The 26,473-nt window shown below is 61.4% G+C and overlaps 4 protein-coding genes across 8 annotated transcripts in view; 2 read left to right on the top strand and 2 right to left on the bottom strand.

The window, feature by feature from the left end:
* Nucleotides 1-739: 739 nt before the first annotated feature.
* On the bottom strand, nucleotides 740-8,361 carry kctd3 (potassium channel tetramerization domain containing 3). Its single transcript, XM_053866563.1, has 17 exons — nucleotides 7,455-8,361; nucleotides 7,337-7,390; nucleotides 6,542-6,587; nucleotides 6,406-6,479; nucleotides 6,289-6,347; nucleotides 6,140-6,220; nucleotides 5,917-6,072; nucleotides 5,671-5,761; nucleotides 5,409-5,599; nucleotides 5,231-5,346; nucleotides 5,079-5,166; nucleotides 4,896-5,012; nucleotides 4,512-4,682; nucleotides 4,287-4,442; nucleotides 4,131-4,227; nucleotides 3,750-4,070; nucleotides 740-3,663 (listed from the first exon to the last, which is right to left on the bottom strand). Exons 1-17 carry the CDS (start codon nucleotides 7,520-7,522, stop codon nucleotides 3,252-3,254), a joined length of 2,298 nt encoding a protein of 765 aa, XP_053722538.1. The 5' UTR covers nucleotides 7,523-8,361; the 3' UTR covers nucleotides 740-3,251.
* Nucleotides 7,689-13,509, top strand: LOC128759542 (keratinocyte-associated protein 3). Of its 2 annotated transcripts, none has more exons than XM_053866589.1 (6): nucleotides 7,689-8,400; nucleotides 9,317-9,501; nucleotides 9,568-9,627; nucleotides 9,687-9,884; nucleotides 9,961-10,095; nucleotides 10,172-13,509. In XM_053866589.1, the coding sequence occupies exons 2-6, from the start codon at nucleotides 9,343-9,345 to the stop codon at nucleotides 10,241-10,243; spliced, it is 624 nt and encodes a 207-aa protein (XP_053722564.1). In that variant the 5' UTR covers nucleotides 7,689-8,400; nucleotides 9,317-9,342; the 3' UTR covers nucleotides 10,244-13,509. The 2 variants fall into 2 exon arrangements, with proteins under 2 accessions (XP_053722564.1, XP_053722563.1); XM_053866588.1 differs by having other exon boundaries at nucleotides 7,701-8,519.
* An 86-nt stretch (nucleotides 13,510-13,595) lies between these two features.
* On the top strand, nucleotides 13,596-24,682 carry LOC128759534 (frizzled-3-like). 4 transcript variants are annotated; one of them, XM_053866565.1, is made up of 11 exons: nucleotides 13,597-13,808; nucleotides 14,070-14,313; nucleotides 21,803-21,999; nucleotides 22,057-22,359; nucleotides 22,418-22,580; nucleotides 22,640-22,939; nucleotides 23,001-23,252; nucleotides 23,313-23,461; nucleotides 23,524-23,638; nucleotides 23,698-23,828; nucleotides 23,885-24,682. In XM_053866565.1, the coding sequence occupies exons 1-11, from the start codon at nucleotides 13,711-13,713 to the stop codon at nucleotides 24,012-24,014; spliced, it is 2,082 nt and encodes a 693-aa protein (XP_053722540.1). In that variant the 5' UTR covers nucleotides 13,597-13,710; the 3' UTR covers nucleotides 24,015-24,682. The 4 variants fall into 4 exon arrangements, with proteins under 4 accessions (XP_053722539.1, XP_053722540.1, XP_053722541.1 ...); XM_053866564.1 differs by having other exon boundaries at nucleotides 13,596-13,808; nucleotides 23,524-23,828; XM_053866566.1 differs by having other exon boundaries at nucleotides 13,757-13,808; nucleotides 13,922-14,313; nucleotides 23,524-23,828.
* The window catches only part of kif28 (kinesin family member 28), a 10,699-nt gene continuing 8,420 nt past the window's right edge, over nucleotides 24,195-26,473 (bottom strand). The window contains exons 16-23 of the mRNA XM_053866239.1: nucleotides 26,466-26,473; nucleotides 26,136-26,399; nucleotides 25,968-26,075; nucleotides 25,612-25,845; nucleotides 25,482-25,552; nucleotides 25,254-25,388; nucleotides 25,034-25,200; nucleotides 24,195-24,969 (exon numbers count right to left, since the gene is read on the bottom strand). The exon at nucleotides 26,466-26,473 is cut by the window's right edge and continues 119 nt beyond it. Coding sequence (XP_053722214.1) covers nucleotides 24,404-24,969; nucleotides 25,034-25,200; nucleotides 25,254-25,388; nucleotides 25,482-25,552; nucleotides 25,612-25,845; nucleotides 25,968-26,075; nucleotides 26,136-26,399; nucleotides 26,466-26,473 — 1,553 coding nt within the window. The 3' untranslated portion in view covers nucleotides 24,195-24,403. The remainder of the gene's footprint in view (nucleotides 24,970-25,033; nucleotides 25,201-25,253; nucleotides 25,389-25,481; nucleotides 25,553-25,611; nucleotides 25,846-25,967; nucleotides 26,076-26,135; nucleotides 26,400-26,465) is intronic.

The following is a 26,473-nucleotide window of genomic DNA, read 5'->3' as shown; positions in this document are numbered from 1 at the left end:
GGAGGAGGAGGTGGAGGAGGAGGAGGAGAGGAGGAGTAGGAGGAGGAAGAGGAGGAGGAGGAGGAGGAGAGTAGGAGGAGAGGAGGAGGTGGTGTTGTGAGTGGTTTGTGTGGGAGGTTGTAGGAGGAGTAGAGGAGAGGAGGTAGGAGGAGGAGTAGGAGGAGGAGGAGGAGGAGAGGAGGAGGAGGAGGAGGAGGAGGAGAGGAGGAGATAGGAGGAAGGAGGAGAGACGACCCCTCCCCCCCCTCCTCCTCCTCCTCCACTCTCTTCCTCTCCTCTCGTGTGGAGTGATTTCCTGCTCTCAGCACCACCTTCTCACCCCAGGTGAAGTGAGTGTGTGTGGGGGGTGTGATGAAGGTCCCAACGTCTCCTCTCTGGAGGCAAACAGGCGTCGAGACGCTCCGAGGAGAAACTCCAGCGCTGCTTTGACAGCCATGAAAGACCTGGACTGGAGTGGACTGGAGCAGATGAAGAGGAACGTGTGGCCCAGACAGAACAAACACCACATGTTCTGCTCCTGGAGTTTGGAGCCGGCAGGCAGCGCCAGTCGTGGCTTGGTGTGTGTGTGAGGGGGGCGTCCGTGTGCTGCTGCGGGTCACCTCAGGAGACGGTCCCTGCTCTCACACAGCCACACACACACACGTAGCGAGCGAGCCGGCGCCAGCAGCTTGCTCTCTGCGGGACGTGACAGATCAGAGAGTCCAGCTGAGAGAGACGCCAGCAGGCCCGACTCCAGCACCCGCTCCACCTGCGCCCAGGCTCAGCTCTGCCTCTGAGGCCACGCCCGTCTCTCTGTGTGTGTGTGTGTTAGCCGTCGTATGCTAATTCTCTCTGCAGGCCGAGGCCTGCTGAAGTCATCAGCATAATTCATTCTGACAAATACACATGGTTACTCTTAATTAGGATCACACACCCCCCCATATACACACTCACTCACTCACTCACTCACTCGCGGCCCCCAGAACCCGACTGAACCGTCAGGCTGTCCGGTCCAGTCTGCTGTTGAGCCCAGGGTGACTCCTGAACCCGACCCGTCCTCAGACTCTGGGGCGCCACCCTCAGGACAGGCGGGGCAGGAGGAGCGTGGGCCGGGGTGACGTCACAGGCCCTGGAGTCTCATGTCATGTGACGTGCTGCCAGCGAGGTCAAAGGTCCTTCCTGCTTTCAATTGGCGGTGATTCGTGGAGAAGCTGGTCTTCTTGGTGGTGAGCGAGGAGGAGGAGCCTCGTTGGTCCTGGAGCGGGGACGGAACCCTCTGAGCGCGTGTCGCCGCCTGGCGGCCGCAGACATGTCTTCAGGCCAGGGCCTCACCTCAGACGGGGAGGTCCTCAAGGTGGAGTTTGTGTCCTGAGCCAGAGAGAAGGAGAGGCTTGGTGGTGCCCTCACCGCTGGCTCCGCCCAACAGGGACGTGAGCCCGGAGACCCAGGGGACAGCAGAGGTCAGACACTGAAGCACTGCTGCTCCTGTCCAGCGTCATTCAGTCACGCACACACAGGTGTGCCCCTGTCCCCAGCCAACACACATGGCTCACCTGAAGCAGACTGGACCTGTTAGTTAGCTGTCACCCTGGAGCTCAGGCTTGACCCCGTGGGCTCCACTGACAGACATAAAGCGCCAGTGGGCGTGTGGGACCGGGCTCCGAGGGCCCGGTCAGGTGGGTCGCTGCCGCCTTTGTTTACGAGGCTGTGGTTCGGGGCGGGGCCTCCCCGCCTCACCGTCGCTGGGCGTGGCGGCGGCGTCCTGCCCTCTTGTTTATATGCTGAGCTGCTGACGTGGCGCCGCCTCTCCCCGCCACAAGGACGGCGGCGGGTCTCGTATTAGACTCATTACAGCGGGTCAGAGCCGCCGTCGACAGCTTTATGTCCCGTTTTAATGAGCGGCCACTTTCACACAACTTGGTCCCGTCACCCCGACGGGAGGCTCCGCCCCGGGGACCAATCGTGGCTCCTGACTCGCAGGCTAGCAGCGGGCCGTCCAATGAGACCAGGCGCCGCGCGTCCAGGAGAGAGCTGTTGCCATGGCGCCGGCTGTTTGTATTTGGAGCGCCACGAGTCATTTGGGGCCCAATAGGAGGCGAGCGCTGACGCTGTAAACCGTCTGGCGGATGTGAGGACGCAGCGCAGAGTCAAGGGCACTTGGAGCCTCCACTCTGGACTTGGACTCGTCTTCTGCCGACGCCGCAGAAACGTCCAGCGACTGAAGGCGGCGCCGACGGTCCGGTCAGAGAGGAACCCAGAGAAGATCAAGAGCCAGACTCTGGAGTCACAACTCACACACCCTCAGAGTCATGGCCGAGTCAGAGTGGTGAGTGAGCCTCAGGTCCCACTGTTACCTTTCACTGGGATCAGTGACCCGTGGCTGAGGGACGCCCCCAACCCGCCTCGTCACTTGGATCCATCCCACCGATTGATCACGTCCTCATTGACAATTATTGAGGTTAATTCAACCCTCAACACACTTTCGCGCTCTCTCTCTGGAAGGTCAACTAACCCGGACTCAACAGCGCCTCTAGTGGGTGCATCAATAAGGAGCCCAGCAGCACGACCCACGCCCTGACCTCTGACCTCTGAGAACCACTGGAGTCTGACGGAGTCTGGAGCTCGTGTCCCCGCAGAGAAGAGCGCACACGTCACAGGTCAGAGGTCACGGACGTGATCGCCGACATCATGGGGACGAGCCGCCGCCGCAACACGACCCTCTGACTCGGAGCCCGCGGATCCAGACGAGGAGGAGGAGAGCGACACGGTTCGAGGACGCGCCTTTATTGAAGTCACGTGACGCCAGACGCATCATCTCCTGGTGTGGAGGAGGAGCCAGCTGCACCAAGACGCTCTGGTGGCTGCATGGCTTTAGTGAGAGAAGCAGCGGGAGGATGGTGGCGCCGGAGAGCAACACTGGCACCGGGACTCCGGTGAGGAACATCAGGAAGAAGAAGCCCAAGTCCAGGACGGAGTGATGGACACGCCTGATCCTGCAGCACCACCTGCTGGCCAACAGTGAGACAGGCGGCGAGCGCACACGTGGCTGCTGCTCACTGTGACCTCACACCGAGTCACTCACAGACGGCTGTGGCTCCTGCGTTCACTCTCTGGCCAGGAGAGTGGCGGCTCCGACGGCCAGAGCTGCTGAGCTCAGCGAAGGTCTTCAAGTGGAGAGCGAGGCCTCACGTCGTCCCACCAGGGGGCGCCAGCCAGCGCGGGCAGAGTCAGTCGTGAGATGCATGGCGAGAGCAGCTCACCAGCAGGGGGCGTCACAGGCTGCTGTCCTGGTTGGATGCGTCGGACGGCTGCTTCCTGTGGCGCGGGGAGGTGGACGGCGGTTTGGTCGGGGAAGGGGAGGCGTTGGCGGAGGAGTCGCTGCCGTCGGTGGCCGGGGGGCCTCGCTTCCTCCCAAGAAAGCTCACCTCCAGCACCCCCCTCCTTCTCACAGCGCCGTCGCCCTCCTCTGGCTGGGAGCCCACCTTCCTCCGGACGTCAGGGCTGTTGGCCGCCAGCCGTGGGTGAGGAGGGGCGCCGCGACTGCACCAGAGCTCCAGCGCCGACGGCCTCCGCTCGCCGTCCTCCATGTCGTCAGACGGAAACAGCCGGGGGTCCTGGGTCTGAGCCGCACTCTGGCCGGCGGCGTCCAAGACTCCGCGAGCGAGACCCAAGCTCTGGAAGTCTCTGTGGGTGAGACAGGAGGAGGTGAGACGGCTCTCCAGGCTGGCGAGGACAGCGCGAGGACGGCGTGGTGGGGTCACGTGACTCACCTGGAGCTGGACTGCTGCAGCAGCGAGGGGGCGGGGCTGAGGCTGGGCGTGGCACAGCGCGAGGCGCTGAGGTCGCACTGGTCCAGCAGCTGCAGCAGCTCCTCCTCGGTGGGGCCGCCCACCTCCCCCTCCTTCCTCTTCTCCTCCGCCCTGCTGGCCGTGTCCATGGCCGTGGTCAGGTCCCACATCTGGATGCCGCCGTTGCCGTGGCCCGTGAAGAGGTAGCGCCGGGGTCTGGAGCCCATCCTGCTGGAGCCCTCGCACTCACGCACCGTGAAGCAGGAGATGGTGGTTCCGTCCACCGACTGGACCTCGCAGATCCTGCGGGGAGCACAGCGTCAGCGTTGCAGTTCAGACCCGGGGGCCGCTCGGCGTCCACACCTTCTGCCGGTGGAGGAGAGTCGGACCAGCAGCTTGTTGGTGATGGGAACCACCTTCTGGATGAAGACCTGCTGGTCGTCTCGCTCTCCGAACGGACCTGAGGAGACGGGCGAACCATCAAGGCCCGACCGCGGCGCCGGGGAGCGACCCTCTCACCGATGTCGTTGCCAGAGCCGTAGCTGCCGTGACTCTCCGTCTCCTCCAGGCTCAGAATCTTGAAGGAGGCGAGCGGCGTGGAGCCCGGCTGGGTGGAGATCATCCCTCGGAAGCGGGTCACGGTCCAGGTGCGGACATGGTTGTTGTCGGCGCACACTGACGGTCAGAGGCGGAGTCCGGCGCTTTAGCCACCCAGAAGATGCGGGGCGGGGCGGGGCGACTCACCTGAGACCAGGTGCTTCTCAGATAACATGATCTTGGTCACTGAACTGCGATGCACAGTGAAGGTCTGGAAGAGCTGGGGACCTGAGCCCACCGTCTCCGGGTGCTGCACGATGACCCGCACCGCCCCGCTGCTGGTGCCGTACGCGATTTCGATCCAGTTCCCGCTCACACCTGCAGACACACAGCAGCCCGCGCTCCCGTCATGCCAGCGTGTGTGTGTGTGTCCACGCTGTCCTTGTGGGGACATTTTCGTTGGTCCCCACAAGGCTCATTTCGAGGACGAAGACTTCAAAGCAACCGGGTCTCAGTCTGGTTCTGAGTCCCGGTTCAGGTGAGCCAGGTGTCCCCACAAGGACGGAGAGGCAAGCGTGTGTGTGCACTGACTGGTTTTGGGGGTGAGGTAGACGGACAGCGCGGTGATGGCGTCGTTGGACGGGTCGTGGTAGAGCTCCGTCACCAGCAGGTCGTTGTCCTTCATCCTCAGAGGGAACTTCTGCATGTCTGGAGGCAGCAGCAACAGCGTCAGAGCCCTGGTCTTCACCGGCCGCCACACACACTCGGACGTACCGATGTAGTAGATGGAGCCGTTGTTGCAGCCGAGCAGCAGGAAGGAGCCGGCGGTGTCGCAGCTGGTGATGGGAACCACGTCCTGAACCTGCGGCACAAGCGCAGGCAGCTCAGCGCCGGACGCGGGTGGGCGGACGGACGGACGGACGCACCTGCCAGTGCTGCGTGACGGCGTTCCACACGCCGACCTTCCCCGTGTGACTGGTGGCCACCAGCTGGTTACCGATGAAGAAAAGGTCGTCCACTGGCACGCCGAGGTCGAAGAGGCCTGAGGGGTCAGAGGTCACATGCGGGTCAGAGCTCGGCTGGGAGGCGGTGAAGCCCACTCACCGATCTGGCTGCCGCTGCCGCCATCTTGGATGCTCCAGAGGACGATGCCGCTCTCCGAGGCGGCCGCCACCATCTTGTCCTTGTCCCCGTGAGGACCGCCCACCACTTTGGCGTTGAGGGCGACGCGCTCGATGGTCCAGTCCAGGTGCGGGGAGGAGAAGACCTGCTGCCACCCGGAGGACTCTTTGATCCTGCGGCCACAGCAAAGGTCTCGTGGCTGGACCCTTCGGGAGCTCCGCCCCCCCTCCCCTGCCCCTCCCACCTGTAGCAGATGACGAAGTGAGCGTAAGCCGCCACGATCCAGTTGTGATGCCCCGTCACGATCAGAACCTTCCGAGGGTCCACCACCGGACCTGGAAACACACACGCCTGTTTGTCCTTGTGGGGACCTGAGATGTGTGAAGGTGGAGCTCCATGTTGCAGGAGTCCAGACATAAGGAAAGGGGGCGAAGCCCAGCCCAGTGGGACGCCGAGGTCTGGAGGGTCAGGGTGAAGGAGAACCACTGACCCAGTCTGGGACAGTCGTCACCACCGGCAGGTCCGGGAAGTGCTGGCTGCAGAGGAGGAGGAGGAGGCGGCGGAGGAGGAGGAGGAGGACGAGGGCCGACGCCGCTGAAGCCCTCGGCGCCGCCGGCTCCGGCAGCCGAGGAACCTGCTGGCACCGCTGCGAGAGAAAGACTCCTGAGTGGCTGCACATGGGTCGGGTCGGGTCGGGTCGTGTCGGGTCTCACCTGGGGGGGGCAGGTAGCCGTGGAAGAGGACGCTGCCACAGGACGAGCGGTCCAGTTCTTCACAGAGCAGCAGGCGGCGAACTGCACACACGCAGCTGCAGCGTCAGCACTGGCGCGATGCACCACGAGCTGTCAGCGCATCGACTCACCCAGCGGCGTGATCCCGTAGAACTCGGCCTCGTGACGCAGAGTGCTGATGTTGACCCCGCTGCCGAGCAAGTCTGAGTTAGTGTGGGACAGCAACAGAGGCAGCAGCCGGGTCTCACCGCAGGTCCAGCTCCTTGGTCCTCAGGAAGTTCAGGATGGGGGCGAAGGCCGCCGGATCTCGGTCGATGAAGATCTGCGGGGAGGAGAAGACGCCATGAAGTCCTCAGGCGTCACGTGACCCAGAGCTGCACTTACCGCTCCAGTTTCATCCCGAAGAGTCGAGATCCTCCCGCTGAGCAGACTGGAACGAGAGAGAGGTCCAGTTAAGTGGACGCCGCAGGCCACGACAGCGGGCGGCGCACCGTGCGACCCGCTGATGACGTCACTCTGACCTGGGACACACCCAGGATCCTAAACTGAGAAGCGCAGAGCTGGTTCACTGTGGAGCAGCGCAGGCCCACCGGGAGCCTCGGAGCGGCGCACCAGCGGACCCAAGGCCCGCGCGTCCACGAGGATCTGGGCCTCAGTGGGTTACTAGTTGTCACGGACTGAATGAGCGAGTTGACTTTGCATCAATCAATGTTTGCATCGCGTGTCGCTGCGCTGTCGGACTCAGACCAGTGGCAGAGTCTCGGGTTGAGGAAGGAAGGAAAGGGCCTGCCGAATGTCAGACGAGCCTCTGGCTCAGGTGTCGAGAGCTTCTCCTGTCGAACCGAGCCGCCGCCACCACCAGCCGTCCACTCTGGTCCCACAGTCAAGCGCCCAGGACGCAGACACCTTGGGGTTCTCTACGGTTCTCCCAGAGCCACGTCACTGTTCCTGCCTGGACCGACTCCAGAGGAGCATGCAGCAACTGCTGTGCCCCGAGTCTCTGCTGACTCAGCTCCTCGCTCGGACTCCCGCACGGCCGGTCAGGTGAAGAGGAGGAGAAGCAAGCCACACTCGGTCCACACGCGCCGCTCGTGAGCCCGGGTCCCACAAAGAGCCCTGTCCTCAGGCGAAGTGACCTGATGACGTCAGACTGGGAGCCTGGCTCAAACGAGGACTCACCTGGAGAAGAAGGAGTCCGGGACCCAGGTCAGGGTCTGCCTGGAGGTGCAGAACCTGCAACACACACACCAGTCACGTGCGTGCCCGCCCGCAGCCGAGCCCGAGCCGCGCGTCTCACCGGGTCCCGCCGACGTTCAGCCGGATGATCTGGGCCGTCCCGGGGCTCTGGCCGCCGCTCGCGGCCATGACGAGGCAGCTGGCTAGCTAGCTAGCTAGCAGCTAAGCTAACGCCGCGGTGGCGTCTGCACGGCTCGGCCCGGGCCCCGCCAGACTGGCGGCCGTCACCAGGTGCTGGACTCGCAGCCGCCGCGGACACGGGTGGAGACATGAAGCAGCGGAGCAGCCGCTCAGAGCGCGCGGCGGGGCGGGATAGCTCCCTGCTCACCACTTCCGCTCTCGCCGAGCGTCGTCAGACCCCAACACACGGCGATGACGTCAACGAGACCGTCCGCCTGCGACTTCTCTCCGCGTCAAGCGCTGGGCTTCAATCACGTGACCGCATGGGTGGGTCCGACCTGAGTTCGGAGCGCTGCGGCTCGGGAGAAGCCACAGAACCCAACACAACACCATCAACAACAACTTCCGTTCTCGCGGGGCACCGTCTCAACCACTGCACTTCCTGCTGTCCGCCACACGGGGGAGCGCTCGCTCCGTGATGATCACGTCAGCACCGCTCTGTGGCTCCGCAGGAGGGTTTGGCATCACCATCGCCGTAAACAACAACAACAATAGAAACACGCGTGGAGCGTCTGCGCTCTGCTCTCCTGGTCCCTCGGCGTCAGAAGAGACGCAGAGAAGACGGTGTGGTCGACCAGCCGGGAACAGCGACCCTCAGTGGTCGGGAGCAGAGTGCAGCCCGCACCTGCTCCGCGCACGCGGACGCGGCTCACTGTGGGTGGCCGGCGCTAACCACGTGACCTGGCGATGGCTCCCCTGGATGACCGCGCTGTTTCATGACTCGACGACTCCGAGTGCTCCGGTGTGGAGAGCCGGCCGCCATGTTTGTTTGTCCTCGGCTGAAGCCTGACGGAGGCGCGCCACACTTCCGTCTCAGCTCGCGCCAGGTGAGGGCGGTGACGTCACACCGGAAGCGGTCGCAGGTTGAACACGGCGACTCGGAAAACTCGGACGTTACCAGATTTTCGAGCGGAAAAGTGTTTCTCGAGGAAAATGTGCGCGTTTGGTGAGTGAAGCTGTGACGTCACACCGGTGCCGTCTTTCTCTGCCACTTGATGATCAGCTGTGGTTGGTTCTTTTCTCATTCTGCTGATTTGGACCGAGTCGACTGTGACCTCAGACCTTTGTTCACACACACACACACACACACACGTTTGTCTCTCTATCCTTGTGGGGAACATCACCCTCCCGCCCCTGAACCTAAGCTGAGGCAGGACTCTGGACCAGGCTGCAGCCCAGTGGGCCTGACGTCTTCATCTTGTGGTGGTCCCCACACACTCGCTCCACCCGTGTGGAGTTCAGGTCTCTGACGTGTGAAGTGGCGATTCTGAAGCGTATGATGAGTCTGACTGGCTCCTGGACCCGAGTCCTGACGGGCCCGAGTCCTGAGGGGCCCGAGTCCAGAGGGCCCGAGTCCTGAGGGCCTGAGTCCTGACGGGCCCGAGTCCTGAGGACCCGAGTCCTGAGGGGCCAGAGTCCTGAGGGCCCGAGTCCTGAAGGCCCCGAGTCCAGAGGGCCCGAGTCCTGAGGGGCCCGAGTCCAGATGGCCCGAGTCCTGAGGGCCCGAGTCCTGAGGGCCCGAGTCCTGAGGGGCCAGAGTCCTGAGGGGCCAGAGTCCTGAGGGCCCGAGTCCTGAAGGCCCCGAGTCCTGAGGGCCCGAGTCCTGAAGGCCCCAAGTCCTGAGGGGCCCGAGTCCAGAGGGCCCGAGTCCTGAATGACCCCGAGTCCTGAGGGCCCGAGTCCCGAGGGGCCCGTGTGTGCGTCCGGCTGGTGATTCTGACCTTCTTCCTGTGAGGGCTGCAGACAAGGACAAGGGTCCCCGGCAGCTGATGAAGAAGGGCCTGGCCCTCATCCTGGTGGGACACATCAACTTCATCCTGGGCGCCATCGTCCACGGCAACGTGCTGCGGCACATTTCCCAGCCGGACGGTCAGGTGACCACCGAGTACACGGCCACCAACGTCATCTCCGTGTGCTCCGGACTGCTGGTGAGTGGCGGGGCCCCGCGGCTGGACCTCCTCCCGTCCTGCCGACTGAAGCTGCTCCTCTTGCAGAGCATCGCCTGCGGCATCCTCGCCATCGTGGCGTCCAGGAACCTCCACGTGCCTCCGCTGGTGAGCGAGCGGCGGCCGCCCGACCCGACTGGTGCTGACGCCCGCTTGTGTCTCTGCAGCACGTGGGGCTGACGCTGGCGTCGCTGCTCAACGCGCTGCTGTCGGCCGCCTGCTGCGTGGGCCTCCTGCTGGCCATCAGCGTGACGGTGGCTCACGGCGGTCAGGGTCTGATGAAGGGCTGCAACCGCTCGGACGTGCCGGTGGACGCGCGCTCGCCCGTCACCGTCCAGTGCCCCTTCGACACCACGCGGATCTACGTGAGTAAACGCCGCGGGGCGGAGCGCCGGCCTGGCCTGAGCGCGGCGCTCAGTCACCTGTGTCTCGCCGCCGCAGGACACCACGCTGGCGCTCTGGATTCCCTCCTCCATGCTGGCAGCCACCGAGGCGGCTCTGTCGGCCTGGTGCTTCGTGGTGGGACTCGCTCTCCGAGGCCTGGTCACCTGCGGGAACAGCTACGTGAAGGAGCAGGTGAGTCCACGGCCTGACCTTTCACCTCTCCCAGCCCTCCTCCGCTGGTCTCACGCTCCTCCTCTTCTCTCTGCAGCTGGAGGACGAGGCTCAGTGCTCGCCACACAGCCGGCGGCTGATGGGCCGCCGCTCACCCGCCGACGCCTGAGTCAGGGTCCCTGCTTGGGGCAGCACTGAGGCAGTTTCACTGGAAAAGAAGTTTTTTTTTTTTCATTTCATTTTTTAAATTGAGTTGATGTAACATTTGTTTGTGTGAGTGAGTGACTGTGTGAGTGAGTGAGTCACTGTGTGAGTGAGTGAGTGAGTGACTGTGTGAGTGAGTGAGTCACTGTGTGAGTGAGTGAGTGAGTCACTGTGTGAGTGAGTGAGTGAGTGAGTGAGTGAGTCACTGTGTGAGTGAGTGAGTGAGTGAGTGAGTGAGTCACTGTGTGTGTGAGTGAGTGAGTGAGTGAGTGAGTGAGTGAGTCACTGTGTGAGTGAGTGAGTGAGTGAGTGAGTGAGTGAGTGAGTCACTGTGTGAGTGAGTGAGTGAGTCACTGTGTGAGTGAGTGAGTGAGTGAGTGAGTCACTGTGTGAGTGAGCGAGTGAGTGAGTGAGTGAGTGAGTGAGTCACTGTGTGAGTGAGTGAGTGAGTGAGTGAGTGAGTGAGTGAGAGAGTGAGTGAGTGAGTGAGTCACTGTGTGAGTGAGTGAGTGAGTGACTGTGTGAGTGAGTGAGTCACTGTGTGAGTGAGTGAGTGAGTCACTGTGTGAGTGAGTGAGTGAGTGAGTGAGTCACTGTGTGAGTGAGCGAGTGAGTGAGTGAGTGAGTGAGTGAGTCACTGTGTGAGTGAGTGAGTGAGTGAGTGAGTGAGTGAGTGAGTGACTGTGTGAGTGAGTGAGTGAGTGAGTCACTGTGTGAGTGAGTGAGTGAGTGAGTGAGTGAGTGAGTCACTGTGTGAGTGAGTGAGTGAGTGAGTGAGTGAGTGACTGTGTGAGTGAGTGAGTCACTGTGTGAGTGAGTGAGTGAGTGACTGTGTGAGTGAGTGAGTCACTGTGTGAGTGAGTGAGTGAGTCACTGTGTGAGTGAGTGAGTGAGTGAGTGAGTCACTGTGTGAGTGAGCGAGTGAGTGAGTGAGTGAGTGAGTGAGTCACTGTGTGAGTGAGTGAGTGAGTGAGTGAGTGAGTGAGTGAGTGACTGTGTGAGTGAGTGAGTGAGTGAGTGAGTGAGTCACTGTGTGAGTGAGTGAGTGAGTGAGTGAGTGAGTGAGTCACTGTGTGAGTGAGTGAGTGAGTGAGTGAGTCACTGTGTGAGTGAGTGAGTGAGTCACTGTGTGTGTGAGTGAGTGAGTGAGTGAGTGAGTGAGTGAGTCACTGTGTGAGTGAGTGAGTGAGTGAGTGAGTGACTGTGTGAGTGAGTGAGTCACTGTGTGAGTGAGTGAGTGAGTGACTGTGTGAGTGAGTGAGTCACTGTGTGAGTGAGTGAGTGAGTCACTGTGTGAGTGAGTGAGTGAGTGAGTGAGTGAGTGAGAGAGTGAGTGAGTGAGTGAGTCACTGTGTGAGTGAGTGAGTGAGTGAGTGACTGTGTGAGTGAGTGAGTGAGTGAGTGAGTGAGTGACTGTGTGAGTGAGTGAGTCACTGTGTGAGTGAGTGAGTGAGTGACTGTGTGAGTGAGTGAGTCACTGTGTGAGTGAGTGAGTGAGTGAGTGAGTGAGTCACTGTGTGAGTGAGTGAGTGAGTGAGTGAGTCACTGTGTGAGTGAGTGAGTGAGTCACTGTGTGAGTGAGTGAGTGAGTCACTGTGTGAGTGAGTGAGTGAGTGAGTGAGTGAGTCACTGTGTGAGTGAGTGAGTGAGTCACTGTGTGAGTGAGTGAGTGAGTCACTCACTGTGTGAGTGAGTGAGTGAGTGAGTGAGTGAGTGAGTGAGTGAGTGAGTCACTGTGTGAGTGAGTGAGTGAGTGAGTGAATCACTGTGTGAGTGAGTGAGTGAGTGACAGTGCGTCAGTGCGTCTGTTTCTCACCTCGCGACAGTCATGGACTGAAACACTTCAGCAGCAATTGAGTTGTTGCTAGCAGCGGTAACCATGGCGACCATCACCAAGTGGTCGATCCGAGTCACGCGCCGCCCACAACTTGTTGGCTTCAGGAGAGAGGCAGATTCGACGAGTCTCAACTTGGCCTCACTTCCTGTTCTGCTGTGTGAGTCTCTCCTCTTCAGGCAGAGAGGAGAGACTCCAGGCTGATGGCTTCATGTTGATCCCTTCCAACTGTTGGTGTCTGAATAAACTTGTGTCAGCCACCGGCCTGATCTGTTGCCTCCGTGCTGTTGAGGGTCACGCCCTCTGCTGGAGACACGCTCTCACCCGGTGTTGCACCGTGGCCTTGACCATGTCAGCGCCATGAGAGCAGCCGTGAAACGGTGTATCCTCACACACACGCACACACACGCCTCTGCAGCAGAGTCATGGTGAAGGACATGAGGAGAGCAGGCTCTGCAGCAGAGTCATGGTGAAGGACATGAGGAGAGCAGGCTCTGAGCAGAGTCATGGTGAAGGTGAAGGGCATGAGGAGAGCAGGCTCTGAGCAGAGTCATGGTGAAGGACATGAGGAGAGCAGGCTCTGCAGCAGAGTCATGGTGAAGGACATGAGGAGAGCAGGCTCTGAGCAGAGTCATGGTGAAGGTGAAGGACATGAGGAGAGCAGGCTCTGCAGCAGAGTCATAGTGAAGGACATGAGGAGAGCAGGCTCTGCAGCAGAGTCATAGTGAAGGACATGAGGAGAGCAGGCTCTGAGCAGAGTCATGGTGAAGGTGAAGGACATGAGGAGAGCAGGCTCTGCAGCAGAGTCATGGTGAAGGACATGAGGAGAGCAGGCTCTGCAGCAGAGTCATGGTGAAGGACATGAGGAGAGCAGGCTCTGCAGCAGAGTCATGGTGAAGGTGAAGGACATGAGGAGAGCAGGCTCTGAGCAGAGTCATGGTGAAGGACATGAGGAGAGCAGGCTCTGAGCAGAGTCATGGTGAAGGTGAAGGACATGAGGAGAGCAGGCTCTGCAGCAGAGTCATGGTGAAGGACATGAGGAGAGCAGGCTCTGCAGCAGAGTCATGGTGAAGGACATGAGGAGAGCAGGCTCTGCAGCAGAGTCATGGTGAAGGTGAAGGACATGAGGAGAGCAGGCTCTGAGCAGAGTCATGGTGAAGGACATGAGGAGAGCAGGCTCTGAGCAGAGTCATGGTGAAGGTGAAGGACATGAGGAGAGCAGGCTCTGCAGCAGAGTCATGGTGAAGGACATGAGGAGAGCAGGCTCTGCAGCAGAGTCAGACGCCGCTCCCTCACCTTGAAAGACTCGAGCTTCTCATCAGTGACGTGAACACATGAATGAAGTCCTCCAGGCTTCACACGCGCCCAGAGCACCAGCTCTCAGGCCGCACCTGCTGCTCCACTGCCTCCAGCTCTCTGGCGCCTCAAAGGCTCAGGGGCCAGGTTTGACCCCTGAGCCTGGCGCAGCTGGCCGAGCGTGACACGGGCTCAGAGGACCCGGAGCAGAGGAGCACGGGTCCCGCAGGGGTTCGAGTCGCCGCCGAGCCGATCTGAGATCGGCTGGCGGGGGAGACGCTCTGGCTGCGCGCTCCCGCTGAATGCGCGCTCCCGCCGCGTGGGTTGCACGCAGCGAGCGGCGGATCAGTCCAGTTGTGCGGAGGACCGAGCCAGGACCGGGTCTGATCCCACACACGAGGTAAGGACTCGAACAAAGCCACTCTGTTCGCGCGTGTTCGTCGCTCGAGAGCGGGACGACGTCACACGCTCTTGATGGACGAGCTCGTCCGTCCGCGCGTCTCCTCTCTCCAGGTCCGGGCTCGAGTCACTGAACGTCCGTCACGGGCTCGTGTTCGCGAGCTCGCTTCACCTTCCGTCACCTGCTTGCGTCATCGCCGCGCCGCTCCCGAGCCGCCAGTCCTCGCGCACCTGAGCAAGTTTGCCTGTGTGTCCGCCGCAGGGCGCCCTGGAAGTGGACCCTCCCTGCCGGCATGTGGCCCCCCAGCCTGCCGCTCTGCTCGGTCCTGGCGCTCCTCAGGGCCCCGGGCTCTGGCTCCATCCAGCTGGAGCCCATCCCGAGCCACAGCCAGTTCAGCTGCGAGCCCATCAGGCTGCGGATGTGCCAGGACCTGCCGTACAACTCCACCTTCATGCCCAACCTCCTCAACCACTACGACCAGCAGACCGCGGCGCTGGCCATGGAGGTAAGTGCCGCCGCCGCCACGCGTGCGTCCGCAGCTGTGGATGCTGGTCCAGGGGAAGGTGTCAGCCTCTTTGTTCTCCCTGGAGTCAGAGCAGCCCCGTGACTTATTGTTCTGGAGGAGGAGGATGATGGCGAACACATGAAGCCGCCACGCCACAGTAACGCCACGCCTCAGGTGTCAACTGGGCCTCAAAGGTCCCACCTCACCTGACACCCGAGGAGGCTTCCAGACACACACGATCCCTCCGCTGCGCCTCCCTGTCTTTGTGACTGTCCTGGAGACCTGGGCTGGGCGCGTGGCTCAGGTCCAGGATGGGCCTGGTGGCGTCCTGTGGTCAGACCCTCCTGGTAGCTTCTTTATTTCAGCTAACAAGCTGCTCGCACCTTCACAATGGAGCCATTGAGGCCCTGAACCCCTCCTCCACTACGGCCAATTAAACCTGAGCGAGAACCAGCCACAAAGACTCGGCCTTGGAGAGGAAGCCTCTCAAAATGGCGCCGTCCTCCGTCACCGTGGCGGCGCTCCAGTCTGAGCACGTTCAAGATGGCGGCGCGTCTCGGTGACGGCCCACCTCCGGCCCTGGTCTTGGTGTGAGGAGCTGCGCTGTGATTGGCTGAGAGACGGGCCTGTGGTCAGGACCCGGGTCTCCGTCGGACCCCGAGCCCCCCTTCCACCCGTGCCCCTCCCCCCCGCCAACCCTCCGTGCCAACACTGGAGGGTTGAGGCTGATTGTGTTCTGGAGGTTTTCATGGCGTGTGAATGCTGAAGGAAGGGTTTGCTTTTAAAGAGGGAGAGAGATGAGTGTGTGAGACGAGTGTGTGTGAGATGAGTGTGTGTGTGAGATGAGTGTGTGTGTGTGTGAGACGAGTGTGTGTGAGACGAGTGTGTGTGAGATGAGTGTGTGTGAGATGAGTGTGTGTGAGACGAGTGTGTGTGAGATGAGTGTGTGTGAGACGAGTGTGTGTGAGATGAGTGTGTGTGAGACGAGTGTGTGTGAGACGAGTGTGTGTGAGAGTGTGTGTGAGACGAGTGTGTGTGTGTGTGACGAGTGTGTGTGAGACGAGTGTGTGTGTGTGTGAGATGAGTGTGTGTGAGATGAGTGTGTGTGAGACGAGTGTGTGTGAGATGAGTGTGTGTGAGATGAGTGTGTGTGAGACGAGTGTGTGTGTGTGACGAGTGTGTGTGAGACGAGTGTGTGTGTGTGTGAGATGAGTGTGTGTGAGATGAGTGTGTGTGAGACGAGTGTGTGTGAGATGAGTGTGTGTGAGACGAGTGTGTGTGTGAGACGAGTGTGTGTGAGATGAGTGTGTGTGAGACGAGTGTGTGTGAGATGAGTGTGTGTGAGATGAGTGTGTGTGAGATGAGTGTGTGTGAGACGAGTGTGTGTGAGATGAGTGTGTGTGAGATGAGTGTGTGTGTGAGACGAGTGTGTGTGAGATGAGTGTGTGTGAGACGAGTGTGTGTGAGACGAGTGTGTGTGAGATGAGTGTGTGTGAGATGAGTGTGTGTGAGATGAGTGTGTGTGAGACGAGTGTGTGTGAGATGAGTGTGTGTGAGATGAGTGTGTGTGAGACGAGTGTGTGTGAGATGAGTGTGTGTGAGACGAGTGTGTGTGAGACGAGTGTGTGTGAGATGAGTGTGTGTGAGATGAGTGTGTGTGAGATGAGTGTGTGTGAGACGAGTGTGTGTGAGACGAGTGTGTGTGAGATGAGTGTGTGTGTGAGACGAGTGTGTGTGAGACGAGTGTGTGTGAGACGAGTGTGTGTGAGACGAGTGTGTGTGAGAGTGTGTGTGAGACGAGTGTGTGTGTGTGTGACGAGTGTGTGTGAGAGTGTGTGTGAGACGAGTGCGTGTGAGACGAGTGTGTGTGAGATGAGTGTGTGTGAGACGAGTGTGTGTGAGATGAGTGTGTGTGAGACGAGTGTGTGTGAGACGAGTGTGTGTGAGAGTGTGTGTGAGACGAGTGTGTGTGTGTGTGACGAGTGTGTGTGAGACGAGTGTGTGTGTGTGTGAGATGAGTGTGTGTGAGATGAGTGTGTGTGAGACGAGTGTGTGTGAGATGAGTGTGTGTGAGATGAGTGTGTGTGAGACGAGTGTGTGTGTGTGACGAGTGTGTGTGAGACGAGTGTGTGTGTGTGTGAGATGAGTGTGTGTGAGATGAGTGTGTGTGAGACGAGTGTGTGTGAGATGAGTGTGTGTGAGACGAGTGTGTGTGTGAGACGAGTGTGTGTGAGATGAGTGTGTGTGAGACGAGTGTGTGTGAGATGAGTGTGTGTGAGATGAGTGTGTGTGAGATGAGTGTGTGTGAGACGAGTGTGTGTGAGATGAGTGTGTGTGAGATGAGTGTGTGTGTGAGACGAGTGTGTGTGAGATGAGTGTGTGTGAGACGAGTGTGTGTGAGACGAGTGTGTGTGAGATGAGTGTGTGTGAGATGAGTGTGTGTGAGATGAGTGTGTGTGAGACGAGTGTGTGTGAGATGAGTGTGTGTGAGATGAGTGTGTGTGAGACGAGTGTGTGTGAGATGAGTGTGTGTGAGACGAGTGTGTGTGAGACGAGTGTGTGTGAGATGAGTGTGTGTGAGATGAGTGTGTGTGAGATGAGTGTGTGTGAGACGAGTGTGTGTGAGACGAGTGTGTGTGAGATGAGTGTGTGTGTGAGACGAGTGTGTGTGAGACGAGTGTGTGTGAGACGAGTGTGTGTGAGACGAGTGTGTGTGAGAGTGTGTGTGAGACGAGTGTGTGTGTGTGTGACGAGTGTGTGTGAGAGTGTGTGTGAGACGAGTGCGTGTGAGACGAGTGTGTGTGAGACGAGTGTGTGTGAGACGAGTGTGTGTGTGTGTGAGACGAGTGTGTGTGTGAGATGAGTGTGTGTGAGACGAGTGTGTGTGTGTGTGAGATGAGTGTGTGTGAGATGAGTGTGTGTGAGACGAGTGTGTGTGAGATGAGTGTGTGTGAGACGAGTGTGTGTGAGACGAGTGTGTGTGAGACGAGTGTGTGTGAGATGAGTGTGTGTGAGATGAGTGTGTGTGAGACGAGTGTGTGTGAGATGAGTGTGTGTGTGAGATGAGTGTGTGTGTGAGACGAGTGTGTGTGAGACGAGTGTGTGTGAGACGAGTGTGTGTGAGACGAGTGTGTGTGTGACGGGTGTGTGTGTGACGGGTGCGCGCGCTCCTTTCACCGCAGCAGAGACAGGCAGGTCCTCACTGAGCCAGTTATTCGGGTGAACTCTGGCTTCTCCTGCTCCAATAGAAAGTTCCTCCACAGATGAAGTGATGAGTAATTCATGCGCTCTCGAGGGTCCCTCAGACTCTCCGTGGCCTCGTCTGAACCAGGAGCTCCACTGAAGCCTCTTCCTTTCAGGGCTCCGTCCTCAGCTTCAGGCTGAGCCTTGTGGGCTCCAGCAACAGAGCTTTTTCACCACACAGCCAGCAGTGAGCTGCTGTCAGTGGAAGCTGGACTCGGCCGCCACCAGACCGTGGGCCCCCGCTGCCTGATGTCTTCATCGGCCCCTTCCTTCTCTTTCACACGCTCCTGTGTGTGTGTGTGTGTGCGTGTCCACCTGTTGCCATGGCAGATAAGTCGGCGCAGGACGACAGGCAGGAATGAAGGGAGGCAGGAGGAGGGAGAAGAGGGAGCGTTGGGAGCCTGGTCTGCGCCAGCGGCGAGCCGGGCCCGGGATCACGGCGGGGTCGTCCCAAGCTTGAGCTCCAGACAAGGGACTCGACGTGTCTCTCTGGAGACGATCTGCTCCTCTCAGTTCATGAACGTCCCTCGGACCAAAGACGTGCTGGAGCGGGATCAGACTGAGGAGAGGGGGCGGAGCCAGCATGAGTGTCAGGCGGTCCAGAGCCTCCATCACACGGCAAGCCTGTGGCCCGCGGGCCGAGTGCGGTCCGTGTCTGTGGTGACTCCCGAGTCTTGTTTCATCAGGAGTTGAGAGTGAGACGGTCACCGCGGGTCACAGAGGTCACAGAGTCTCTTGAAGGTCCCACCCGAGCGCTGTTCTCAGTTGTGACCCGGGAGACCACCGACTTGTTTCACTGGTCACTGCGTGTTCCAGCCTCTCGGGAAGTGTGTGTGTGAGAGAGGAGAGGAACAAGTGAAGCCAGGAGCTGATGCGGCGACCTCGCGGCAGGGGGGCGGCGCCCGGGCCCTCGGGTCACACCAGCGCTCTCCTCTCGCCGCTGGTCACGACGACTAAGTGCCCCACCGTCGCGCTCCAGCGCCTCTCTGTGCCCCGCCAATCGCCCTCTGTGTGGGACCCCACTTGAGAGCAATGTTCTCTTTGTGCCGCGTCGCTGTGATCGCACCAACTGGGCCGGACATGATGAGGACACACGCACACAGAAGAGAGTCGGGCTCTTAAGTGTGTCCTCGGGCGTCTGCCTCTGCTCTGGGAAGCGGACCTCAGCCGGGTCAGAGTGGAGCGCCCTCTCCTGGAGACAGTGTGTGGCGATGGTCCTCAACTGTCCTGCTCCAGATCTGCACGTGCCACAGCTGTAACTGGCCTCAGCGGAGCGTGAACACTGACACGCTTCCTCAGTGTTGGTGCCGCTGTCCTTGTGAGGACCTCCCCTCCCCCTCAACACTCGGCTCACCTGGAGCCCAGTTTGTTTTGTAGGAATACACACCTCTAATGTGTCTTTCGCGTGTCCGTGGACTCGTGAGAGAAAGTTCAAATCCAAACGAACGTCTTCCCTGACAGAGGAGTCTCATGACCCTGCCGGAGCTGTGGCTCCACAGCTGCGCCTGACTCAGCCTCAGCTCCAGTGGAGAGTGTAGTGGAGACTGAGACCAAGACCATCTCTGGCCCTGACCCTTTCATGACACACTTTCACTTCATCTTGGGCTGCAGTCTCCACTGATGGGTCCTGGTCTCCTCGTGGTCCTGGTCCAGTTCCAGGTGTGGTGTAGACTCCACTGATGGGTCCTGGTCTCCTCGTGGTCCTGGTCCAGTTCCAGGTGTGGTGTAGACTCCACTGATGGGTCCTGGTCTCCTCGTGGTCCTGGTCCAGTTCCAGGTGTGGTGTAGACTCCACTGATGGGTCCTGGTCTCCTCGGGGTCCTGGTCCAGTTCCAGGTGTAGTGTAGACTCCACTGATGGGTCCTGGTCTCCTCGGGGTCCTGGTCCAGTTCCAGGTGTGGTGTAGACTCCACTGATGGGTCCTGGTCTCCTCGTGGTCCTGGTCCAGTTCCAGGTGTGGTGTAGACTCCACTGATGGGTCCTGGTCTCCTCGTGGTCCTGGTCCAGTTCCAGGTGTGGTGTAGACTCCACTGATGGGTCCTGGTCTCCTCGTGGTCCTGGTCCAGTTCCAGGTGTGGTGTAGACTCCACTGATGGGTCCTGGTCTCCTCGGGGTCCTGGTCCAGTTCCAGGTGTAGTGTAGACTCCACTGATGGGTCCTGGTCTCCTCGGGGTCCTGGTCCAGTTCCAGGTGTGGTGTAGACTCCACTGATGGGTCCTGGTCTCCTCGTGGTCCTGGTCCAGTTCCAGGTGTGGTGTAGACTCCACTGATGGGTCCTGGTCTCCTCGTGGTCCTGGTCCAGTTCCAGGTGTGGTGTAGACTCCACTGATGGGTCCTGGTCTCCTCGTGGTCCTGGTCCAGTTCCAGGTGTGGTGTAGACTCCACTGATGGGTCCTGGTCTCCTCGTGGTCCTGGTCCAGTTCCAGGTGTGGTGTAGACTCCACTGATGGGTCCTGGTCTCCTCGTGGTCCTGGTCCAGTTCCAGGTGTGGTGTAGACTCCACTGATGGGTCCTGGTCTCCTCGTGGTCCTGGTCCTGGTCCAGTTCCAGGTGTGGTGTAGACTCCACTGATGGGTCCTGGTCTCCTCGTGGTCCTGGTCCAGTTCCAGGTGTGGTGTAGACTCCACTGATGGGTCCTGGTCTCCTCGTGGTCCTGGTCCAGTTCCAGGTGTGGTGTAGACTCCACTGATGGGTCCTGGTCCTGGTCCAGTTCCAGGTGTGGTGTAGACTCCACTGATGGGTCCTGGTCTCCTCGTGGTCCTGGTCCAGTTCCAGGTGTGGTGTAGACTCCACTGATGGGTCCTGGTCTCCTCGTGGTCCTGGTCCAGTTCCAGGTGTGGTGTAGACTCCACTGATGGGTCCTGGTCTCCTCGGGGTCCTGGTCCAGTTCCAGGTGTAGTGTAGACTCCACTGATGGGTCCTGGTCTCCTCGGGGTCCTGGTCCAGTTCCAGGTGTGGTGTAGACTCCACTGATGGGTCCTGGTCTCCTCGTGGTCCTGGTCCAGTTCCAGGTGTGGTGTAGACTCCACTGATGGGTCCTGGTCTCCTCGTGGTCCTGGTCCAGTTCCAGGTGTGGTGTAGACTCCACTGATGGGTCCTGGTCTCCTCGTGGTCCTGGTCCAGTTCCAGGTGTGGTGTAGACTCCACTGATGGGTCCTGGTCTCCTCGGGGTCCTGGTCCAGTTCCAGGTGTAGTGTAGACTCCACTGATGGGTCCTGGTCTCCTCGGGGTCCTGGTCCAGTTCCAGGTGTGGTGTAGACTCCACTGATGGGTCCTGGTCTCCTCGTGGTCCTGGTCCAGTTCCAGGTGTGGTGTAGACTCCACTGATGGGTCCTGGTCTCCTCGTGGTCCTGGTCCAGTTCCAGGTGTGGTGTAGACTCCACTGATGGGTCCTGGTCTCCTCGTGGTCCTGGTCCAGTTCCAGGTGTGGTGTAGACTCCACTGATGGGTCCTGGTCTCCTCGTGGTCCTGGTCCAGTTCCAGGTGTGGTGTAGACTCCACTGATGGGTCCTGGTCTCCTCGTGGTCCTGGTCCAGTTCCAGGTGTGGTGTAGACTCCACTGATGGGTCCTGGTCTCCTCGTGGTCCTGGTCCTGGTCCAGTTCCAGGTGTGGTGTAGACTCCACTGATGGGTCCTGGTCTCCTCGTGGTCCTGGTCCAGTTCCAGGTGTGGTGTAGACTCCACTGATGGGTCCTGGTCTCCTCGTGGTCCTGGTCCAGTTCCAGGTGTGGTGTAGACTCCACTGATGGGTCCTGGTCCTGGTCCAGTTCCAGGTGTGGTGTAGACTCCACTGATGGGTCCTGGTCTCCTCGTGGTCCTGGTCCAGTTCCAGGTGTGGTGTAGACTCCACTGATGGGTCCTGGTCTCCTCGTGGTCCTGGTCCAGTTCCAGGTGTGGTGTAGACTCCACTGGGTCTGAATCCTCCCAGATGTTGCCTCCTTCTGCTGGTGGCAGCTGTCTCTGACTGACTGACTTGCTTCTGTCGACTCATCCGTTCTCCACCTGGTCAGTTGGTTTTCGACCTCCATGGATGATCTCCAGAGGGTTCCTTCATCAAGCCCCGTGTCAGATGCCATGGAGTCAAGATCAACGTACTCAGCGTGTCTGTTCAATTCAACCTTCCTGTTAGTGTTCGACAGTAATTCAACTCAGCATTCTCACTTCATTCATATATTGATCTAGTCCGACATCATTGTTCCCATGGTTTGAGGAGGGACCCCTCAAACTCTGTCTGCCCCCCCCGCAGCCCTTCCACCCGATGGTCAACCTGGGCTGCAGCGGCGACCTGCGCATGTTCCTGTGCGCCCTCTACGCCCCCGTCTGCGCCGAGTACGGCCGCCTGGCGCCGCCCTGCCGCTCGCTCTGCGCTGGCGCCCGGGACCAGTGCCGGCAGCTGATGCGGGTCTTCGGCCTGACCTGGCCCGACGACATGGACTGCAGCAGGTGAGCGCAGCCTCTTCTCCGAGTCACCTCCGAGTCCCACGCCTCCACGGCCTCCAGGTTCCCGGACTGCGACCAGCCGTACCCGCGGCCGCAGGATCTGCTGGTGACCTCTGACCCCGCCGACCGCTCCTCCACCACGGTGCAGAGAGACTTGGGGTTCTGGTGTCCTCGCGAGCTGAAGGTGGCGCCCGAGCTGGGCTACACCTTCATGGGCCGGGAGGACTGCTCGGCGCCGTGTCCCTCCATGTTCTTCAGCCGGCGGGAGGTGGCGCTGATGCGCTACGCCATCGGCGCCGCTTCGCTGGTCTGTCTGTCGGCGACGCTCTTCACCTTCCTCACCTTCCTGCTGGACAGGACCCGGTAGGTGTGGCCGCCGCTGCGCCGAGTCGGTGCCTCACTGATCCCAGCTCTCCGGCAGGTTCCGCTACCCCGAGCGCCCCATCATCTTCTGGGCCGTCTGCCACGCCATGGTGGCGCTGGTCTTCTTCCTGGGCTTCCTGCTGGAGGACACGGTGGCGTGCAACGCCCTCAGTCCGCCGCACTTCCGGGCGGCCACCATCACCCAGGGCTCCCACAACAAGGTGAGTTCTGCGGGCCAGTTCTTCCCGCCGTTCGCTCCGGTGACGCCGTGTCCCCGCAGGCCTGCACCCTCTCCTTCATGGTCCTGTACTTCTTCACCATGGCGGGCAGCGTGTGGTGGGTCATCCTGACCGTCACCTGGTTCCTGGCCGCCGTGCCCAAGTGGGGCAGCGAGGCCATTGAGAAGAAGGCGCTGCTGTTCCACGCGGCGGCGTGGGGCGGGCCGGGCGCGCTGACCGTCGCCCTGCTGGCGCTCGACAAGGTGGAGGGCGACGGCATCAGCGGCGTGTGCTTCGTGGGCCTGTACGACCTGGAGGCGCTGCGCTGGTTCGTCTTGGCGCCGCTCTGCCTCAACGTGGCGGTGAGTCCTCGGCCGCCGGCCGCACACGCCCCCCGGGCGCTGACCCGCTCTGGCCCCGCAGGTGGGCGTCGGGCTGCTGCTGCTGGGCATCGTGGCGCTGAACCGCGTGCGGATGCAGATCCCCCTGGAGAAGGAGAACCAGAGCAAACTGGTCAAGTTCATGATCCGCATGGGCGTCTTCTCCGCCCTCTACCTGCTGCCCCTGCTGGCCGTGGTGGGCAGCCACCTGTACGAGCACACGAACCGCCGCGCCTGGCAGACCACCTGGGTGCGGGACAACTGCCGGCGCTACCACATCCCCTGCCCTTTCCAGGTGAGCGGCCGCGACCCCGGGTGGCCGGGACCCGCCTCCTGAGTCTTCCTGTGTCCGCAGGCGGACGCCGGCAGTCGGCCCGCCCTCGCCGTCTTCCTGCTCAAGTACCTGATGACGCTGGTGGTGGGGGTCCCGTCCGTCTTCTGGGTGGGCAGCAGGAAGACCTGTCTGGAGTGGGAGCGCTTCCTGCACGGACGCCGGCGCCAGACGTGAGTCGCCGCCCTCTCACTCTCACCTGCTCCTGGGTTCTGACCGCGCCGGGTCTCCGCAGCGGCGGCGCCGAGGAGACGCGGCAGGTCCTGCAGGAGGCGGCGGGCCTGGCGCAGTCGCTGCTCCGAGAGCCCCACCCCCCGGTGCTGAGGAAGTCCAGGGGCACCTCCACTCAGGTGAGGACACGAGGCCCCAGGCCGCCTCAGAAGCCCGTCCTCACCTGCTCTCCTGACAGGGCACCTCCACTCACGGCTCCTCCACGCACCTGGCCGACCTGGACCCGCCCGCTAGAACCAGGAGCCCCGGCAGCAGCGTGCACAGCAAGGCCAGCTCCCGCGGCAGCCTGCGGCGCCCCCCGGAGGAGAGGTGAGGGAGCCGGCCGGGGAGCCCGGCGGGCCGTGAGCTGACGCTGTGCTCCGCAGAGCCCAGGACCACGGGAGTCTGCCGGGCCTGGAGGGGCGGCAGGTCCACCTGGCGGCGGCGCCCCATACTCTCATCACTCACGGCAGCACGGCGGAGGACGGACCGGGGAACCAGAGCACCAGCGCCTGAGCGGAGTCAGCGAGACCTGCGGGGCCTCTTCATCGTGGGGGGTCCTGTCCGAGCTTCAGGAGGGGGATGAAGCCTTGAGCACGCCGGACCTGAACTGCACCGGACCCGAACCGACCTGACCGGAGTCTGTGCTGGGACCTCCGGGATTCGGACCTGGACGACCTGCTGTTGCCACGGTGACGCTGGTCTCCGGGTGCACGGTGAGTCCGGACACCTGCCCCCCACAACGCTCCCCACCCTTCCCTGCGACATGGAACATTCAGGTGTCTCTCCTTCAAGTTCCAGCTTGACCTCTGACCCTGGAAGTGACTGTGTTTTGTTGACTTTATTCTGCGACTCACTAATAAAGCTGTGTTTGTGCAAGTCTTGCCGTGGTGACGGGGGCCTCCTCAGCTCCAGAGTCCAGCGCGCTCCCTCCGGCGCCGCACGATGGCGGCCACGTCCAGCTTGAGCCTGGACACGCTGCCCTCCAGCTGCTCCCACAGGTCGCTCAGCAGGCCGCTCTGACGCTCCACGAAGCGCCGGAGGCCCGGCAGGTCCGAGTCGTCCTGGGGACACGGAGGCGTGACTGGAGTGTGGAGCGGGCGTGAGTGGAGCGCACGACTCACGCTGGGCTTGTGTCTGCGCAGCCGCTGCAGCTGGCCGCGCACCGCGCTCATGCTGTGGTAGAAGACCTTCAGAGAGCGGGCGAACTCGCCGTCGCCCCCTGCGACGGGAGCCCAGGCCGCCGGATCCGTCCCGCCCCTGCAGCCCAGCTCCTCTCTCAGACGCCGGTTCTCCCTGCGCAGCGACTCGTTCACGTCCCGCAGGTCCCTCAAGTGCCGCTGCAGTTCTGCTGCTGTCGGGCCACGCGCCGAGTCCGAGAGAGCCGCGCGCTCCGCTCCGCTGCCCGCGTCCCGCTGCTCGATGACGAAGACTCCGTCCGCCGCCGGCGTCGCCAGCTCAGCGCAGCCGTCTGGAGCAGAAGCAGCAGGCCGTGAGAGAGTGCTCCCCCCTCTCCCCTCCCCGCCTCGCCTCACCCTGCAGGCCCCACAGCTCCAGCACCAGCGCGCTGCTCTGCAGGAAGTCCAGGAGGCGCTGCGAGGTCCGGGGCGCGGCAAAGTGGACTCTGTGGTCCAGCTGAGGGTTGACGTCACGCCACATGGCCGGAGAGAAGAGGGGCCTCGGGCAGTCCAGCATCCGGAACCTGCGGGGAGCAGTGGTCAAGGAAACGCTCACACACACTCTCCCCTGACTCACCCGATCTGGACACCGCGAGTCCTGTTCTCTCTGACCCAGCTCAGACCACAGCACTGATCCAGGACCAGCAGGAAGTCCAGCCGACGGCCCAGGAGCTCAGACGGGTCGATGAGGATGTGGTCTTCGCTCAGAGGCCTGCGGAGAGCGCAGGTGTGTGAGCGAGCGAGCGTGCGCGCGCGTGTGCGTGCGTGCGTGCGTGTGTGCGTGTGTGCGTGCGGAGACACGTACAGTCCAGCGGGGCAGCAGGGCAGCAGCTGCACCTGCAGGACGGCCTCCTCACTGCCCTCGGAGCCCAGCACCTGAGGACAGAGCAGGAGGCGACGTGAGCGGCGGGCTGAGGCGCGCGGGCGCCGCTCACCTCCAGCTGCTCCTCCAGGGGGATGAGGAAGGCCAGAGTCTGGAGCCACAGGTGAGCCGTGCCCAGCAGCAGCGGCTCCACCGGGTCCCAGAAGGGGTCGCTCTCCCGCGGCAGCCTGGGGACACGCGGTGACGCGCCGAGCGAAGCAGCTCCGCTGCGGTGCAGCTGCTGCTGGTAGACTTCCTCCATCAGGAACTTACGGTGCACAAACTTGGACTTGGACCAGATCCACACCTGCAGAGGAGCAGAGCGCTGAGACGCTGCGCCACCTTTGACCTCTGCTCACGGAGCATCACATGGCAGTGGGATGAGGATGAGGAGGATGGGGATGATGATGATGAAGGCGACAGACTGACCTGTTGACTTCTGGTTGAAGTGACTCGGACAACAAGCTCCTTCTTGAGGTCGTGACCTTTACAGTCGGACAGCACCAGATTCTTGATCTCCAGCCGGAACTGCGCCCCCTACAGAGCGGAGGTCATGAGCATGGAAGCTTCTGGGGTGGCACCTGCAGAGGGTCTCACCTGGTCCAGCTCGGCGCTCATCTGGTTGGCCTCGGCCACCAGGGGCACCAACCTGCTGTAGTCGTGGAAGATGGCCAGCAGAGCCGGGTCGGCCTGGGCGCATGCTCCAGTCAGGTCCAGGGACTGACCCAGGTGGATCCCGGCGGCGCTGGCCACCTCGGACTGGAAGAAGTCGTAGTCCAGACGGGTCCAGTCGTCGCTGCCGCGCTCGCAGGGGAAACCCATGAAGAGGTAGGTGCAGTTGGAGCCCAGGATGAGCCGGTCCTGGGCAGAGCAGACGGTGGGACGGTGGGACGGGGGAACGGGGGCGCGAGCGAGAGCGAGACCCACCAGGTGGC

Source organism: Synchiropus splendidus, chromosome 5 (genome assembly GCF_027744825.2).
Source record: "Synchiropus splendidus isolate RoL2022-P1 chromosome 5, RoL_Sspl_1.0, whole genome shotgun sequence".
Classification (NCBI taxonomy): domain Eukaryota; kingdom Metazoa; phylum Chordata; class Actinopteri; order Syngnathiformes; family Callionymidae; genus Synchiropus; species Synchiropus splendidus.
The sequence above is the reverse complement of the archived record's forward strand: the minus strand, read 5'-3'. Positions and strand labels throughout refer to the sequence as shown.